The following is a 14,754-nucleotide window of genomic DNA, read 5'->3' as shown; positions in this document are numbered from 1 at the left end:
TCTCTCTCTCTCTCTCTTTCTATCTCTCTCACTCTGTTTCATTTGTTGCACTGTGCGTTCAGTAAACTCACTGCAGCTGGTAGGAATGTATTTTTAGATAATTGAAGCACTACAGATCATTATGCAAGTAGGTCAACACAAATAAACAGCACATAATTTCCTTACTCTAAGGTATCGAATGAATGGGGAGGGGGGGCTGTAGGAATAAACAGGGGGTATAGAAAAGTGGTCCAAAATTAATAAACAGAAAGGGGGGGGGGGAATAAATGAGGGGTGAGGACAAGTGCTCCAAATTAATTAGGGGGGGGGGGGAGATGGCACATTCAACCTCATACCCCTGAACTAGTAGGGACAAATCTGTTTCATTTCTCTTTCAGTGATTAAAAGAACAAGAGATCGTGAAATTTTAGTGATTTCAGTAAGTTACTGAGACAACTTTTCCCATTTAGGAACAATGCCCAGTTTTCTCTCATCTGTCTTTCAATCCCTGGTCCATCCAATATATTTCCCACCCATTTTCATTCATTCATTCATTCATTCATTCATTCTGGATAAAGACTCCATTCGCCCAAAGCGACAAGAGCATTCTGAGAAATAAATATTAAAATTTCATTGCCAAAAAATACATAACAAACGTAGTCTATAAAAAGATACTTCAGTAAGTATCATTGTATGGCACAGGCTAAACATATCACAACAGTCTGAAGGAGTCATAGTATGGCACCAGCAAAAAATCAAATTTCTCCTTCACCCTATCCGTACGCCCTGGGGTCATTTTGTACCCCCCAGGGTTGTATTCTTCACATTTTAGAATACATACTTCAAGTACGAAGATCTCTTTGAAACTTTCAGTATTTCTCGAAAAATCATTTTGACAGACTGCTATGCAAAGCGTACGGATCGGATTATATATAACGAGTAAATTTCCTCTTTGGAAAGTGGTGGCACAGTTCCCCACGTCGTATGAATACGAAAGTAAATCACGATGTACGGATAGGGTAAAGTGGTGGCACAGAGTTCCCCGCGTCGTAAAACACGATGTACGGATAGGGTTAAGTCAAAGTGCATTCAACATGAGACAATATAAAAACCAGTATGGCTGAAGAGTGCGGTTGAAAAAAAAAATACAGTCCAGCAGCACCAGCACGTACACTGCAAAATTGGCAGGACAATGAAATCTTCTCGTTTTGTACAAAGTACGAATTTTGCTGTGGACAAATATAAAATGCAATAAAAACTTACTAGCGGTCACAATAGAATTGAAACTTGAATGGCTGCAGACCAGAATAAAACATTTGTTCCCAATAGATAGAATAACATTTTTCCTCTCTCTCTCTCTCTCTCTCTCCTTCTCCCTCTGTCTCTCTCCCTTTCTCTCTCTCTCTCTTTCTCTCTCTCTCTCTCTCTCTCTCTCTCTGTTTCCCTCCCTCTCTCTCTCTCTCTCTCTCTCTCTCTCTCTCTCTCTCTCTGTTCCCCCCCCCCCTCTCTCTCTCTCTCTCTCTCTCTCTCTGTTTCCCCCCTCTCTCTCTCTGATTCTGACACGCTATTTCTTCAGTCTCACCATCGGGCATACACATGCCTGTATCAGAAAAAGTAACAGTTCATCATTATGACAAGTTTGCATAGTGAATGAGTAATGCTTCAGCTGTTTTTTGAAAACGTGAATATTATTAGGGGCACTCCTTATTTTGCATGGTCGCTTTTAAGCACAAGGGGGCTACCCCGAAATATGTTGTTTTGAGAAAATCGAAGGTAAAGTTTTTGGACCCTTGTTCAGTTTCTTTTAAAGACTAGGAAAGTTTTCTCTATAGTCAAACAAATATACACAGCAATGAAACCAAACTTCTCCTATAGGCAGGGCAAAGCATAATTTTGGTGTGGGTGAAGATTTCTGGAAACCCCCGAAATCTGGGTTAGCCCGCTTGTCCTTAAAGGCGACCATATAAGAGTTCGTTGTATGCAATATTTTCCTCGTTCAGGAATTGAACTCAGGTCTCCTGCTAGCAACAGCGAAGAGCCTAACCACTACACCATAGATGCCGGTGACCTTTACTACAAACGTGAGCTTGGTCCGAAATATTCCAGAACAATCTGGCACAAACGAGTTCCGTCTGGCTTCTCTATCGAACACTTTATCAGAAACTTGTCCTTGTCGGGCGTCCAGATATGAGTGAGCACAGTATCTCCTTGCTTGCACTCGTTGATAAAGTTAATTTTAACATTTTTCAGCCCCCATTTAACGATTTCCTCAGACATCCCATCAACAGCTGACAAATCACTACCCAACAAATTTCGCTGGGACTCGGAGAATCGGAAACTGCTTTCGTCTCCCTTGTTGTGTCTGTCTCCTGAAGACTTGGACTTCAGAAAAAGGGCATGGTGCAAGGCGTACAAGGCAAACTTTGGATAGATGGTGAAGTTCGTGTGGTTGTTGCAATCCGTGTCCAGCCAAAAAACCTGAAAGAGAGGAGCATAATAATGTTATAGTCGACTACGCATGAGTTGGTGTCATTGGGGGGAGGGGGGAAAAAAAGATCAACTCATCCAAAGTTGAACTTAACTGTAGGGACCTGTAAAGAAGAAAATGGTGCTGGGACCCGAGAAAAATATCTCAACTTTACAGAAGATCAACTCCAGCGAGTTCAACACAAGCGGAGTTGACTGTGTGCGTGTATATATATATATATATATATATATTTGCACCGAAATAAGAAGACAAAATAAACTCAAATGAAAGCAATGCAAAGAATTAATTAATTTTTAAAAGATATATATTATGTGTCACATTGTGGTAGAATCAGGCACTTGTCAATTTTTGGGCATGGGGAGTTATTGGTATCATCTTAAAACTTGTTAAAAATTAACTGTCTTGCTATTGGGGAAAAAAAGCCCATCTATCTTGAACAGAAGTCATGATATTTGAGACTGAAGAAAGTGGGGTTGCCTGGTTTCAAACGTAGAATAAACAAGAAAATGGCCGCCAAAGTTTGGTTATTTTCGTAGCTTGATAGTCCGTGGAAACTGAAAACTTACATTTTTTATGCCTTTAATCAACTTTTTTCAGTAAAATCCACCCAGAAATGTGTTGTTAAGAGGAAAACAATATTGTTAAGCCAAACAACAAAAAATTAATAAAAATTACCAAACTGGTAGAAAAATGCCAGTTTCTTCAATTTAATAATTTTGACGAACGCCTGATTTCACCACGCTACCTCATATATGTGATGCAGCATGGTGGAATCAGGCTCTCGTCAATTTTTATGCATGTAGAGTTATTGGTATCATCTTAAAGCTTGTTCACTTGTCTTTTTTTATGAAAAAAATATCCATTTATCTTGAATACAAGTCGAGATATTTGCAAATGAAAGAGGTGGGGTCACCTGTTTTCAGAGGAAAAATTAGTGAGAAAATGGCCGCCAAAGATTATTTATTTCCTTAGTTTAAGAGTCCGTCGTAACTGAAAATTTCAATTTTTTGTGCCTTTAATCAATGTTTTTCAGAAAAATTCTCTCAGGAAAGAGTTCTTTAAAGGAGATGAAAGGTGTTGAGCCAAAAAACAAAAATTTGATTAATATTCACAAACCTGCGGAAAAATGCAGTTTTCTTCACTTTGATTATTATGACGAGAGCCTGATTCCACCACGCTGCCTCACATATATATATATATATATATTTATATATATATATATATATATATATATATATATATATATATATATAATATATAAAACAAACTGTATTGTATACACGTATACATACCTCAACAGAGTGCACAAAGGTTCTCGCCGGTCTCTCAAACTTCTCCACAACAAACGGAACATTTTCCATCGTTCCTTTACCCTCAAACCTTTCTCGGAACCACCTGGGTAGAACGGCGGGTTTTCTCGAAGCAGTGTCTATGAGAACCAATCGGTACACCTGGGTCACCACAGGCATGGCATCACCTGGAAAAAACAGCTGCGCGTCCATGACCATAGACGTCCGTCCGACGTGCCTGAGGGAGACCTTGACCTCCAGGTTTGACGACCTCACCGACCTGTGGTACAGTCCTCTGGACATTTCGATCTCCATGGCCCCGAGGAAAGATGTGCCCTCTTTCACTACGTTATACCAGTTGATGAAATTTTCCCCATTTTCGTCTCTAATGTGGTGCATTCCATAAGCCCGGGCCTCAACCAAAAAAGTTAAAAGTTGGTCAATTCCTGGGAGATCTGAAAAAAAGAAAGAAAGAAAATCGGGACAAAAACAAAAGATCCAAAAAGCAAATTGCAGAAACTTGAGTAACCGACCAATTGTTACCATTGTCTCTATGCTCTTTGCAATCTAGTGGTTAGGCTCTGAGACTCGCAACCGTAAGGTCGTGGGTTCGAATCCCGTCAGGGACCCGACGTTGTGTCCTTGGAAAAGGCACTTCACACAAATTTTCCTCACTTCACCCAGGTGGGAATGGGTACCCGGCTAAAGACAGCGAAAGATCTTGTCAGTTTGTTAGTGTTTGAGCGATTAATCAGCTGCTTGCACTGTATGCTTCCCGGGAAGCTGAGAATGTTTCGGAGTGTTCTATGGTCTGCTGGGGTAATAATGTAGTGTAAAGCGAATAGAGCCTGCTGTTGAGCGGGGATATGCGCTATACAAATGCTATTTAATATTATTATTATTACTAGTGGAAATAACATTTTTTTAAACTTATCAACACGACAGCCTGTTCCTTCCAACACTGACTTACCAATGTCAGACATGGCAGCTAAACACAGCAAAAAAAAGGAGGTTCCTTGACTGGGACATGAAATGCCTCAGAGATTTAATTGACCCCACCAGGAGGAAAGACTGCATTAGGATCGAAACTGTCCGAAATCTAATAACAGAGATGGAATCGTTTAGTGTCATGGAACATATCGAACATCAAGAAACCAAAAGTGGTTTGGTTGTCTAACCCTATCCATACGTCCTGTTTTACTATAGTACCCATATGACGTGGAGAACTCTGCGCCACCCCTTTCCAAAGACGAAATTTACTCGTTAATCCGATCCGTATGCTTTGCAAAGCAGTCTGTCAAAATGATTTTTGGAGAAATACTGAAAGTCTCAAAGAGATCTTCACACTAGAAGTATTCTAAATTATGAAGAATACAACCCCGGGGGTACAAAATGACCCCAAGGCGTACCGATAGGGTTAAATGTGTGAGGCATCAAGGTTTAATTTTTTTTTAAATTTATGTCGATAAGGCAATTTTTATCAAATTTTTAATTTTTGGCCTAACACCTTCATTTCTGTGTGGATTTTACTGAAGAACAATGATTAAAGGCACAAAAAAAGTACAATGTTTAGTTTTCAAGGACTCTTAAGCTATTGAAGTCACCCTACTTTTGCAGCCATTGTCTCGTTAATCTTACCTCAGACACCAGGCTACCCCGACCTCCTTCAATCACAATTTATATCTCGACCTCTTTCAATCACAAATTATATCCCGACCTTCAATCACAATTTATATCTCGACCTCCTTCAATCACAATTTATATCTCGACCTCCTTCAATCACAATTTATATCTCGACCTCCTTCAATCACAAATTATATCTTGACCTCCTTCAATCACAATTTATATCTCGACCTCTTTCAATCACAAATTATATCTCAACTATTATTCACAAAACATCGGGGTTTTCTTTTATTCCTTTGGAAGATAGACAAATAAACAAGCTTTTTAATGATACCAATAACTCCTCAAGCGCAAAAATTGATATTGTTTTCATTTCTAAATGTGAGGCAGCGTGGTGGAATCAGGCTCTCGTCAATTTTAGGGCACATCGAGTTATTGGTATCATCTTAAAGCTTGTTTACTTGTCTTTATTTGGTTGAAAAAATATTCGTTTATCTTCAATACAAGTCGAGATATTTGAGAATGAAGGTGTTTTCAGGGGTAAAATTAGTGAGAAAATGGCCTCCAAAGATTAGTTATTTCCTTAGCTTAAGAGTCCGTGGTAACTGAAAATTTACTTTTTTGTGCCTTTAATCAACATTTTTCAGAAAAATCCACACAGACATGAGTTCTTTAAAGGACATGAAAGGTGTTGAGCCAAAAAACAAAAATTTGATAAAAATTCACAAACCTGGGGAAAAATGCAAGTTTCTTCACTTTGATTATTTTGACGAGAGCCTGATTCCACCACGCTGCCTCACAAATTGTTTTCATTTTTAAATTTAGATTTTTTATTTACACCCCCTTTGACACAATTTAGATCATTTAAGGAGGCGCGACCCTTCCTGTTTGTTTGTTTGTTTGAGTAAGGAGAAGCTCATCTACACAATATTAAAATGTAACGGTATTTAAGTGTTCGGAAAAATAAGTATCACAGACAGACCGAAATAACAGAGGTTAAGTGTCAAGTAGATATCTAGAGAGCCACTTATCTTTCCAATATCAAGCAATAAAATCATCAAGTTTTTTACCGGTAAAAATAATAAACAAATCAGAACATGATGAGAACCCCTTTTTTTATTAGTATCCACTTTTTGTGAATTTAATTATGAGACGCACCGTACCCTATCTTTTGAAAAACTATATGGTTGCTTTTAAGAAGAAGGCGGCTATCCCAAAAATGTAGATTTTTTATTTACAACCCCTTTGACACAATTTAGATCATTTAAGGAGGCGGGCTTCCGACCCTTCCTGTCAGGGCCAACCCACGCTGAGAGGGATACAACATCCCAGTAGAAAGGCCGAGACACTCAATATAAATTTCTTCGCCAGGTTTCAAAATGGGGTCTCTAGCGTTTGACAGCAAAGTGCCTAACCGCTACACCACCACAGACTCTGGTGTTGAAACTTTACATATATAAATGTACTTCTTTCATGTTTTCTGATCATGATGTAGGTCTGTGGGTAAGAGTTTTAAGGCACTTGCAACACAATAAGGTCATATAAGTGCCGAAGATTATAGGTGTTACAAGAGAGTAACAAACACAAAATAGAAGGAGGAGAGATAAGAACGATAGATGTTTGATAGGAAAGAAGGAGCAAACCACACCAGAGCACCCACCAACCACCCACTTATTTGAATTAGAATTAATGACAAGCACATCGACAAATCTGTACGGTAGTTATGTCTTTCTATGTTTTGTTCAAGGATAAAAACAGAAAACCAGATTTTTGAGTGAGTTGCACATACAGATCACAAAATCATACACAGAAATTATAACTGAAACACTCTGCTCTAGATCAGGCTTGCCAACTTTCGAGATACTGAATTCTGGAATTTTGATTGCTCCTGAGCGCCACGGACACACACTTCTGTACACTTCTGTGATAGGCTACTAAAAAACAGCTCAAACAAACCAGTGGAGAAACAGAGAGAGACAGAGATGAGAATGTAACAGTACAATTAGTACACATACCCCTTCGTCCTCAGCATTTCTATGCCTTTGAGTAAGAAAAAAAATTTAGGGGGGGGTGGGGGGGGGGGAGACATCGCGCTGGCGTTTCGGGAAAGGTTCGGGAACGACGATGGCAATTCTGAAATTTCTTGAAAAATTCAAGAAGGTTGGCAAGCCTGATTCAACTTACTGTTGCGATCATAGACGCCAAAATTGAATCCTGGATGAAGATACGTCATATATCTAGGGTTCTCGTTTAGTTTAGGATTTTCCACTTTCGTTTTTTTGCTCGTGTCCTTCGCTACACAGTCATCCCTGAGTTAAAGGAAGAAAACAAAAGCAGAACACAGTATAAACATAAGTAGACAAAACACAGTAAACATAAGTAGACAAAACACAGTAAACATAAGTAGACAAAACACAGTAAACATAAGTAGACAAAACACAGTAAACATAAGTAGACAAAACACAGTAAACATAAGTAGACAAAACACAGTAAACATAAGTAGACAAAACACAGTAAACATAAGTTAGACAAAACACAGTAAACACAAGTAGACAAAACACAGTAAACATAAGTAGACAAAACACAGTAAACATAAGTTAGACAAAACACAGTAAACACAAGTAGACAAAACACAGTAAACATAAGTAGACAAAACACAGTAAACATAAGTAGACAAAACACAGTAAACATAAGTTAGACAAAACACAGTAAACACAAGTAGACAAAAAAGGGTTAATAAACATAGGTTAGACTCAACCTAATAATGGACTGATTTTTCAGGCAGCATCATGTTTGTTTCAGTAGAGGTTTTACGGCGCTCGCAACTGCATAAGGTCATATGAGCGCCAGAAGATTAGAGGTGTTACAAGAGAGTAACAAACATAAAAAAAGAAAAAGGGGAGATAAGGACGATAGATGTTTGATAGGAAAAAAGGAGCAAACCACACCAGAGCACCCGCCAACCACCCACACAGCATCGTGTAAAGAATATGATTGGATCTCTGGAGTTGCGCGAAAAACAGCAACCTTATCCCTTAATTTTGCGAGGTGCTTTTGTGAGACAACATTTAGGTACTCAAAACCGATTTACAACCAAGCAGCTAAACATACTTAATTAAGGGAAAATATCAAAATGTTCTTTACCGGTAATTAAGTAATGCTGCCGGAATGCATCAAGTACCAAGATCTCAAAATAACTGATTTAAGCAGACTGCTGAATTGGGCTGTTTGTTTGTTTGAGTAAAGAGAAGCTCATCTACACAATATTAAAATGTAACGGTATTTTAGTGTTTGGAAAAAGTACCACAGACAGACAGAAATAAGAGAGGTTAAGTGTCAAGTAGATATCTAGAGAGCCACTTATCTTTCCAACATCAAGCAATAAAATCATCAAGTTTTTTACCGGTAAAAAAAATAAACAAATCAGAACATGAGAACACCTTTTTTCATTAGCATCCACTTTTTGTGAATTTAATTATGAGGCGTGCCGTACCCTATCTTTTGAAAAACTATATGGTTGCTTTTAAGAAGAAGGGGGCTATCCCGAAAAATGCTGTTTGGAGAAAATGGAAGGTAAAGTTTTTGCCCCTTGTTGCGTTTCTTTCAAAGTCAAGGAGAGTTGTCTCTTTAACCAAACAAATATATACACACACCAGTGAAACCAAATTTCTCCTATAGGTAGGGAAATGCTCACTTTTGGTGCAGGTCAACATTTCTGGAAACCCCCGAAATCTGGGTTAGCCGGCTTGTCCTTAAAAGCTACCATATAAAGAAAAAGGAACTCAAATTTAATTACTACACCCATCACATTACTTGTAAAGATAAAGCAGAGTTTATAATACCGAGACATTTGCAGAATACAATTTTCAAGTTAATATATATTGTTAAAACTATACGCTTGTGGGGGAAAAAAAAAAAAAAAGTTCACTACGGTACAGTACCCCATTTTTCAGTCGTTGCTTTTTTTTCTTTATCTCAACGGCGTTTTCTTTCAAACTGGAATCCTAAAACTGATCGAGGGCTCTCTCACACTATAGCTGGTGCTGCTCATTCATCTGTGGAGATAAAATGTCGGGGTACGTAATGTCAGATTTCATTTCTGTGGTTAAAAAGTATCTAAAATCAACACCACTGTCAGATCAATGACCTACATCTATAATCCTGGAATCTCTATTCTGCTATTACATGTATTTGTTATACTAAGTATGCACATAAAGCACTATTGAACACTATCACTATTTTCTACTAATCAGATGGCGTCAATCTCATCTATAAATGGGTAAGGGGGAAAAAAAAAAAAGATTTCATTTCTGTGAGTGAGAGGTGGGCAGTGTAATACAAAGCAGTCATTGCAAAACTCATCAGAATTTAGAAAGAGTCTGAATCTAAAAGAAATCCCAGGCGATTTATTCTGAAAGTCTTCATCACGGAGCTATTTGTCTAGACAAACATTACATCTGATGTTCTTAGAAATAGATGAGGTACAAGATACATTCACAAGTAAAATAACTGTTAACTATCATTTATCAGATTCTCTCATCAATAAACAGGGATGTAACCAGGTTTTGAAAAAAAATCCGGAAAATATACGGCGCGCGCGCACGCACTGACTGAAATAAGAATACAGTGAGACTAAATTATATTTGTTTCCTTCCCTCTATTACAACAAATAATCTCTATTTAGTAATATATATATATATATAATATATATTGTTTATAGTAGACTTTTGTTACAAGCTGGGACCCAAATGGCAAGTCGGCCGGACAAACCGGAAAAAGCCGGAAGATTTATATTATACATCCCTGGAATTTAGAGAGAGCGTGAATCTAAAAGAAATCCCTGGCGATTTATTCTGAAAGTCTTCATCACGGAGTTATTTGTCAAGACAAACACATCTGATGTTCTTAAATAGATGAGGTACAAGATACATTTACAAGTAAAATCACTGTTATTAAAAATTAATAAGTTTCTCTCCTGCATCAGTAAAAGACACACACACACAAACACACACACACACACACACAAACCACACATACACACACAAACACACACGCCACACACACACACCTATACACCTCTGTATGTGTCACGATGCTGTGGAATCAGGCGCTCGTCAAAACAATGAAATCAAAGAAACCGGAATTTTCCCTGGAAGTTGCGATGGGTAATTTTTTTCTAATTAATTTTCTTCTTTTGACGCAACACCTTTTATAAAATATCCATTTAAAAACACATTTCCATGTGGATTTTACTGAACATCATTGATTAAAGGCACAAAAAATGTGAATTTTCAGTTTTCACAGATTCTCAAGCTATGCATGGAAATTACTAAACTTTGGCGGCCATTGTCTGTCTAATTTTACCTCTGAAACCAGGCGACCCTGACCTCCTTGAATGGGAAATATTTCGACTTTTATTCAACATAAATGGACATTTTTTCACCAAAAGCAAGGCAAATGAACAGCACTTTAAGATGATACCAAAAAGCCCATTACCAAAACTTGACGGGCGCCTGATTCCACCACGATGCTGCCTCACATACTGGCTAAAAGATTCTATACACACATACAGGAGATAGGTACTGAGGTCACCCTCCTCCTAGATGCCAAATCAATCAGATTCTCTTTATTTAGTTTAGTTTTAGTAGAGGTTTTACGGCGCTCGCAACTGTACAAGGTCATGTAAGTGCCAGAAGATTAGAGGTGTTACAAGAAAGTATCAAACATAAAAAAGAAGAAGGGGAGATACGGACAATAGACGTTTGATAGGAAAGAAGAAGCAAACCACACCAGAGCACCCACCAACCACCCACTTAGACTGTTTGCACAAGAATCAAAATATATAGTATAATAATCTACTTTTAACCCTATTCATACATCGAGTTTTACTATCGTATCCAATTGACGTGGGGAACTCTGTGCTACCACTTTCCAAAGAGGAAATTTACTCGTTAATCCGATCTGTGCGCTTTGCATAGCAGTCCGTCAAAATGATTTTTTGAGCCAATACTGAAAAGTTTCAAAGAGATCTTCTCGTAACAAAAAGTATTCTAAAATGCAAAGAATACAACTGTGGAGGTACAAAATGACCCCAGGGCGTACGGATAGGGTTAATCTAGATTCTAGGTTCGTTGCCTATTGAAGTTGAAGCAGCCATTGTTAAAATTCCCGCGCTTAATTCCGATTTCCGTTTTTCATAGCCTCAGGCATGCTTCCCTTTGGTCTGCTAACCCTAACCCTGACCCTAACCATAACATAACCCTAACCCTGACCCTGACCCTAACCATAACCCTAACCCTGACCCTAACCCTATCTCTGAAAAACGTAATCGGAATTAAACTCGAGGATCTTAGCAATCGTCATTGTCCGCCGTTGAAGCATTGATAGTCAACTTTCTTAGTTGAGGCACTTCGGATCATCACTGACCTTGTGAACTCAAAGCAGACAGCCAGTACTGATCGACGAACAATGAAGAAACCTGTAAAAGCAACCTCTTAATAGATCTTCATATCTAGCTAGGGTTTGTTGTGAACTTAGGAAGAGGCCATATGTAGAGATCTAGACTCTAGTGTTGGAGTTGAGTAAAGTGAGACTAACAAATTAACTAGAAATCTAGATCTAGCTGGGAATGATAAATGAACAGTCCAGTACAGTAGGAGTTGATGTTAGTTAGATCTAGATGTTGCGTCATCATCGGGACCTGGTGTGGCGTGTTATTTCAACTTCAAGTAAGGTCCTACGAGTATGAAGACTGAAGAGTAACATGTTACATTTTAGATTCTAGACTAGACTAGCCTATCAGATCACTCAGAGCCAGAGACAGAGACTGATGAGATGTAGATCTATCATTCTATGTGACACCATGTTGTGACTATGATTATCAACAACTTTACAAACTTTTACAAACCAATGGCTCTCACAAGACGTTGTTGCACGGTCAAAAATGTAATAACCATGGCCGTGCCGTATCCAGTCACGAATCCCGCCCGTGTCCAGTAGTCAGCTCGTCTCGATCTAGATCAAGAATAATCAAGATACTAGAATCTAGACTCTAGATCCTAGTTTCGTTTTCAGTTTTCAGAGTAAAGTACGGCAACAAACCACCCTTTGACAGCGGAAGTACTCTGTGGGCGTGTGTCGAATGTTGATCTAAATTGACCTTTGGCCTTTGGAAGTTGATACTTGATACGCTTATCACTTATCAGGTCTCTGATCTCTCACACAGTCACACAGTAAAAACAGCCGACCGCCTGTACTGCTGATCTGATGATAATCAAATGACAATGGCGTAAGTCATTCTGTTTGTCGTAATGATCAGATCTATGCAAACTAACAGAGAATGAGATAATATTATTTGTCAGTCGTTATAATTTTGTTATCCCCTCACTCAATTCTTTCTCAAATTAAACGATGTCTAATATAGGCCTAGATCTACATGGCATAGGCAAAGGCCTAGCCAGGACCGCGTGTGGCTGACTTTGCCTTTCAAATTTTCTAATTAATGACTCTTCAGCCTACTTTATTTATTTTAAATAATCAAAATTTCTGCTTGTCTCTTTATAATTTCTCAACTTGTTACAAGTCTACTTCTCTAAGTTCTACCGTACACATTTCCAGTTGTGTGTTTTAGTGTGTTTGTCGTTTTGCACAGGATGTGTTCTAGGCCGCTTATATAATATATATATCCTAGTCTAGTATTTTTATAATAATAATAGATTCTTCAATAGCCTAAAGTTTTATTATTAAGTTATTATTAATAAAGTGGTAGGCCCTATAATTATAGTAATATTGTCTAATTTCCCAATAGCACCTATATATTTGAAGTCAGCAGCTCATCACGGACAAAATCTGGCTGCTATTATAATTTTATAATGATTATTATGTGTTACGATTCCAACGCCTATATATATATAACGTGTAGCCTACATGTATGTTCAACCGCGGGGGATTCAATACCCCATGCCTATGTTTAATTTAAAATTCAAGGTCGAGATCTTGATCAAGCATTGTAATGTTTCCAGTCTTCCTTTATAAGAACTCCTGCGGTAGCTTGTCTTAGATGAAATGGCGATTAAGGAGCAAGTAAAAAATTCCATCTCTTTGACATCAAACCTTCAAGGACACTGGAGTTGAGGGAGAGAGGGAGTAGGGGATCTGCTCCAGAGGCCAAGCCGGTGAGATCTAGGGTCGCTTGGCCTGCACGACAACTCTCAAGTGTCCTAGCCTCTCTGATAATGGCATGCATCAGTCTTACTTCCATTGCCGCCTAATGCTTGCATCTCATTAGGAAAAAAAGGAGCGATTTATTGCTGGAATTTTACGGTCGGCAAAAATATTTAAAAATTCAATTATTACACCTGCATAATATGTTGAACAGTCTCATTCAGATTTACTTTGTCTCCCCATTTCAGACGACCTGCATACGAGAGGTTCAGGAATGTTCTTGAACTGTTAGTGAAGGATGAGAAAATTCTTCTCAATGACCAACCCCGGTATGTCACCTTTAGATACGGAGGACTGGAACACGCCTTGTTTGATCGGAATGGTTAGTATCTCGTATTAATTCTGTTGCTGTTTGTATGACAACGAATAGGTCAAAGTTAGGGTCAGTGAGTGGTTGGCAGGTACTCTGGTGTGGTTTGCTTCTTCTTTCCTTTCAAACAGCTATCGTCTTTATCTCCCCTTCTTCTTTTTGTGTTTGTTACTCTCTTGTAACACCTCTAATCTTCGGCACTTATGTGACCTTATTGCGTTGCAAGTGCCGTAAAACTTACTAAAGCGAAACGAAAAGTTAGGGTCATGATCAAGGTAAATAGTAAATGAACATTATCTTGAACTTTCTGCTGGGATGTTGTAGCCCTCTCAGCCCGAGTTGACCCTGACAGGAAATGTCAGAAGCCAGCTTCCTGAATGATCAAAATTGATTTGTGGCATGAAAACGTCAGCATAAAAAAGTCCAAAGTCTGTTAAATGTCTGCGTACAGTACTTTTCTGCTCATACAGACTTGTTATTTGTCTTCCTATTTTAGGACAGACAGTGGAGTCTGTTCACACCAAACATGATTAATCCTTTAAAAAATTGATATACCAAAAGAAAGTGAAATCCGTATCTTTTTTTATCAATTTTAGTTTTTAAAAATATTGATCTATCTTGCATAGAAGTAGAAGGGGAGATATGTGAGAGAAAAAAACTTTTAAAACCCGGTGTATGCCTTAGATTATATAAAATAATGGTCCCTCAGATTATCGTGGCGTCGGTGGCTTAGTGGTTAAGCTCTCGGACTCGCAACCGTTAGGTTGTGGGTTCGAATCCCGTCAGGGGCCTGACGTGTCCTTGGGAAAGGCACTTTGCACAAATTTTCCTCACTTCACCCA

The 14,754-nt window shown here is 38.4% G+C and overlaps 2 protein-coding genes across 6 annotated transcripts in view; one reads left to right on the top strand and one right to left on the bottom strand.

Moving 5' to 3' along the window:
* Window positions 1–1,786: 1,786 nt before the first annotated feature.
* LOC101854376 lies at window positions 1,787–12,510 on the bottom strand. 5 transcript variants are annotated; one of them, XM_035973362.1, is made up of 5 exons: window positions 12,277–12,505; window positions 9,321–9,434; window positions 7,564–7,688; window positions 3,760–4,211; window positions 1,787–2,457 (listed from the first exon to the last, which is right to left on the bottom strand). In XM_035973362.1, exons 2-5 carry the CDS (start codon window positions 9,323–9,325, stop codon window positions 2,053–2,055), a joined length of 987 nt encoding a protein of 328 aa, XP_035829255.1. In that variant the 5' UTR covers window positions 9,326–9,434; window positions 12,277–12,505; the 3' UTR covers window positions 1,787–2,052. The 5 variants fall into 5 exon arrangements, with proteins under 5 accessions (XP_035829255.1, XP_005112069.1, XP_005112070.1 ...); XM_005112012.3 differs by having other exon boundaries at window positions 12,287–12,505; XM_005112013.3 differs by having other exon boundaries at window positions 12,300–12,505.
* A 43-nt stretch (window positions 12,511–12,553) lies between these two features.
* LOC101854131 overlaps window positions 12,554–14,754 on the top strand; it is an 8,098-nt gene continuing 5,897 nt past the window's right edge. Inside the window, exons 1-2 of the mRNA XM_005112011.3 lie at window positions 12,554–12,667; window positions 13,791–13,924. Coding sequence (XP_005112068.1) covers window positions 12,657–12,667; window positions 13,791–13,924 — 145 coding nt within the window. The 5' untranslated portion in view covers window positions 12,554–12,656. The remainder of the gene's footprint in view (window positions 12,668–13,790; window positions 13,925–14,754) is intronic.

This window comes from Aplysia californica, unplaced genomic scaffold (genome assembly GCF_000002075.1).
Source record: "Aplysia californica isolate F4 #8 unplaced genomic scaffold, AplCal3.0 scaffold01164, whole genome shotgun sequence".
Taxonomy (NCBI): domain Eukaryota; kingdom Metazoa; phylum Mollusca; class Gastropoda; order Aplysiida; family Aplysiidae; genus Aplysia; species Aplysia californica.
The sequence above is the reverse complement of the archived record's forward strand: the minus strand, read 5'-3'. Positions and strand labels throughout refer to the sequence as shown.